A 1,652-nucleotide genomic window follows, 5' to 3' on the forward strand; every position below is an offset into this window, starting at 1 on the left:
TCCTGATGCCCGGTACCCAACAGACTGGGCAAGAATATGCTGCTCAAGGTCAGAGAGCCCCCATTACTTCAAGGGGCTCACCTCTCATGCTGCAGGACCTCCCAGGTGTTCTGAGCCACACGCAGTATTCGCACGTTCATGGAGACATTGCAACTGTTAGATACTGCAGCTGCACCAGAAATCTCCCCGTGTCCTGTGTCTGTCAGTGTCACCTGGCCCTGTATGTTCCCATCAACGTTAACAGAGATCCCGAAGCAGTCACAGCATTCTGGTTCTGAAGGAAGACCGGCTACAAGGTTAGATCACACTAGCCTGTCTTGCTTCCTCCTTAGCAGTTGGTCCTCTCAGCCTGTGACGGTGGCAGTAGCAATGCGGGTCTTCCCCCTGTTGCTGTGGGGACCAAGGCCAAGCACACAACCCCAACCTGAGGTGGTGGTTGTTGGAAGCCCACTGCAGTTTGCTGCTAAATCATAGACGGTGGTAGGGGAAGTGGCAACAAAACCACTGGTGGGTCTGCTGTCTTCTTTGAAGCAGGAATGGGTAACTAGCATGCTGATTTGGCCGGTGTTCTGCTAACTGGTATGAACCCCTTGTCTCTGTACTTAAATGTGGATCCAGGCTATCTTGTTCAGTATATTGATGAGTTCATTTTGCCAACTGGCGCTAACAAAACCCGAGGCAGACTTGAGCTAGCTTTCTTTAACATTGGAGGATGTTGAATGACAGGGGCTACATTTGGGGCAATGAACGGTCTTCAGCTAGGATTGAAGGAAATCCAGAGCATGTCCTGGTCCAGCCAAGAAATGTACAACTTTTCAATATGGTGACTAGGCAAGGGGCACTTTGGGCTAATACTCTAGGTGCCCTGGCTTTGCTCTGTGGTGCATTTGGTGCTATCATTTAGAAAATACGGGGTGCACAAGATGACCTCAACACAATAGCAGCCAGAACCATGACGGGAATGTTGTATACATGTACAGCGGGTCTTCCAGGAATGGCACCAAGTGGCCTTGCAGGACAGACCAGTCTCTATGTGCTGTAGCACAACTGGGAGCACATGAAAGCTGCTCCCACAACCTCTCTGAAGACCTTGGCCACCTCAGGATGGGGGGACATTTCACAGTCATCCAGACAGACTAATAAGTCAGTCTGGAGTAGCGTTCTCTCTTGTACTACAATTACTTGAAACAACTGGAGACTCTGGTTTGCTCTGACAAAGACCATGGATGGTTAGCCTGGACTGCACTGTGTGCCCTTAGTGAGTGGAAGCCAAACTCTTTGGTGGCTCACTGAGTTTGTGTTCTCTTCTCCTTTGGAGATGGTCTTACACCTGTTTCTCTCCTGCCCCCAAACTGGAAAGTCACATACTCTCCAAATACAGGCCGTACTTATTCTGAGTGCTTTTATCACCATGTTTGTCCGTTAAAAATCTAAAGCGAATGTTGCCCTGTATTTGAAATAAAGGATGAAAATAGAACCGAAGTCATAATTTTAGCATAAAACCAGTATCTTTATGTAATCACACACACAAATAAATAAATAAATAAAAAGAACTCTGTCCTCTGGAAACAGGGCCAGAAGAGCAGAACTGTAGATCCCAGTAAGAAGGGAGCAGGGAGAGAGATACCTGGTTCTGGAGCATTGGGTTCCAG

General features: G+C 48.1%; 1 protein-coding gene and 1 pseudogene across 1 annotated transcript in view; one reads left to right on the plus strand and one right to left on the minus strand.

Annotated features, from left to right (window-relative positions):
- LOC113456749 (gasdermin-D-like) overlaps positions 1-140 on the minus strand; it is a 14,395-nt gene extending 14,255 nt beyond the window's left edge. Inside the window, exon 1 of the mRNA XM_026782676.1 lies at positions 82-140. Coding sequence (XP_026638477.1) covers positions 82-140 — 59 coding nt within the window. The remainder of the gene's footprint in view (positions 1-81) is intronic.
- LOC101991551 lies at positions 139-1,186 on the plus strand (annotated as a pseudogene).
- Positions 1,187-1,652: the final 466 nt, after the last annotated feature.

Source organism: Microtus ochrogaster, chromosome 15 (assembly GCF_000317375.1).
Source record: "Microtus ochrogaster isolate Prairie Vole_2 chromosome 15, MicOch1.0, whole genome shotgun sequence".
In the NCBI taxonomy this organism is placed as follows: Eukaryota; Metazoa; Chordata; class Mammalia; order Rodentia; family Cricetidae; genus Microtus; species Microtus ochrogaster.